Here is a 1,718-nt window from a genome sequence, read left to right as displayed (position 1 = left end):
CCAGAAAGAACCCTAATTCATCCTGTGCTAATAGTCTGTCCAGCACGGTGTGTTTGGGTATCTGGGGTAACCTTATGGTCGCCTTGCGAATGAAGTCGCGTAGCTGCAGATATCGGGAGCAGCAGCTTCTCTGTTAGTTCCCCCAGGGTTGCCATTTTACTGTCCAGGTATAGGACCCTTACCGTCAGCCCCCCTTCCTTTCTCCACGCTTTGTAGGTAGCGTCTATTTTCACCGCGGTGAATCTCTGGTTCTGCAGATGGGGGCCACAACAGACATATCACTGAGTTTGAAGTGGTGTCTGAGCTGGTTCTAGGTCCATAATGTGGCTACTACCACCGGGCTCATCCGGTACTTGGCTGGGGGAAATGGGAGTGGGGCAGGCCAGTGCCCCCAAAAGGATATCCTAATACAGGAGGCCTCTTCCGTCTGCATCTATTCCATCTCTAACTCTCCCAACCACCCCGCACCTTCTCTACATTCACTGCCCAGTGGTAGAATAGGAGGTTTGGCAGAGCCAGGCCCGCCATTCGTTGTCCTCTTTGTAGAAGGGTTTTACGTGTCCTTGGGTTCTTTCCAGCCCAGACAAAGGCCATAATCAGCTTATCCATTCTGGTGAAGAAGCATTTGGGGATGAAGATTGGGAGTGGTCTGAATAGGAAGAGAAACCCTGGAAGCACGTTCATTTTTATCGTCTGCGCTCTTCCCACCAAGGAGAGTTGGAGCGAGTCTCATCTCCGTAGGTTCCTCTTCACCTCCTCCACCAGACTGGACAGGTTCCACTTATGAAGCTGTGCCCTATCATAGGTTATCTGGATTCCCAGGTACCAAACTTAGTTTGGGACAGTTTGAATGGCAACGTCCCAAGCTCTGCTCCTCCCGTCTGAGGGTTTACCGGGACGATTTGGCTCTTGTTCAGCTTTAATTTGTATCCCGAGAAGACTCCGAAGTACCTCAGGAGTTACGTTATCTTGCCATGTTGGCGAGGTGGTTTGCGATGTAGAGCAGCAGGTCATCTGAATAGAGAGAGACTGTGTGCTCCCTGTCTCCCTGTCTCCCCTCTGAATGCCTCATCACTCCTTTGGTGATCTCAGAGCGATAGTCAGGGCTCAGTTGCCAGAGCAAACAGCAGTGGGGACAGCGGGCAACCTTGCCTCGTGCCGCTGTGCAGCCTGAAATATTCAGAGCTGGAGGTGTTTGTCCATGTGTTGGCTGCCGAAGCACTGTATAGCAGTTTCACCCACGGGGTGAACGCTGGCTCAAACACAAACCGTTCAAGCACCTCCATGAGGTACCTCCATTCTAATCCATTCTCCTTCTCAGTGTCTCGGGAGATGATCACTTCTAGTGTCCCCTCTCTGGGTGGGGTCACAATCAGGTTCAGCAGGCGTCTTATGTTCGCCGTTAGCTGTCTGCCCTTGATAAACCCGGTGTGATCTTCCATGATTACTTCTGTCAAGTGGCTCTCCAGTCGCCTTGCCAGAGCTTTCGCCAACTTTGGCGACAGTGTTCAGGACTGAGATGAGTCTGTATGACCCGTACTCCATCCGGTTTTTGTCTTTATTTGAGATCAGGGAGATTGAGGCCAATGCCAGCATGGGCAGCAGGACATAGGAGCAAAGGAAAATAGGAATTAGGAGCAGAAGTAGGCAATTCAGCCCCTCGAGCTGTTCTGCCATTCAATCAGATCATGGCTGATCTCTTCCTGGTCTCAAATCCA

General features: G+C 51.4%; 1 protein-coding gene across 1 annotated transcript; it reads right to left on the bottom strand.

Annotated features, from left to right (window-relative positions):
- Positions 1 to 1,100: 1,100 nt before the first annotated feature.
- On the bottom strand, positions 1,101 to 1,442 carry LOC140427378 (uncharacterized). The gene has a single exon (XM_072512924.1). It carries the CDS (start codon positions 1,440 to 1,442, stop codon positions 1,101 to 1,103), a length of 342 nt encoding a protein of 113 aa, XP_072369025.1.
- Between the last annotated feature and the right edge of the window lie 276 nt (positions 1,443 to 1,718).

The sequence above is a fragment of the Scyliorhinus torazame genome, chromosome 7, assembly GCF_047496885.1.
Source record: "Scyliorhinus torazame isolate Kashiwa2021f chromosome 7, sScyTor2.1, whole genome shotgun sequence".
Taxonomy (NCBI): domain Eukaryota; kingdom Metazoa; phylum Chordata; class Chondrichthyes; order Carcharhiniformes; family Scyliorhinidae; genus Scyliorhinus; species Scyliorhinus torazame.
This window is presented reverse-complemented; position numbering and strand designations above follow the sequence as displayed.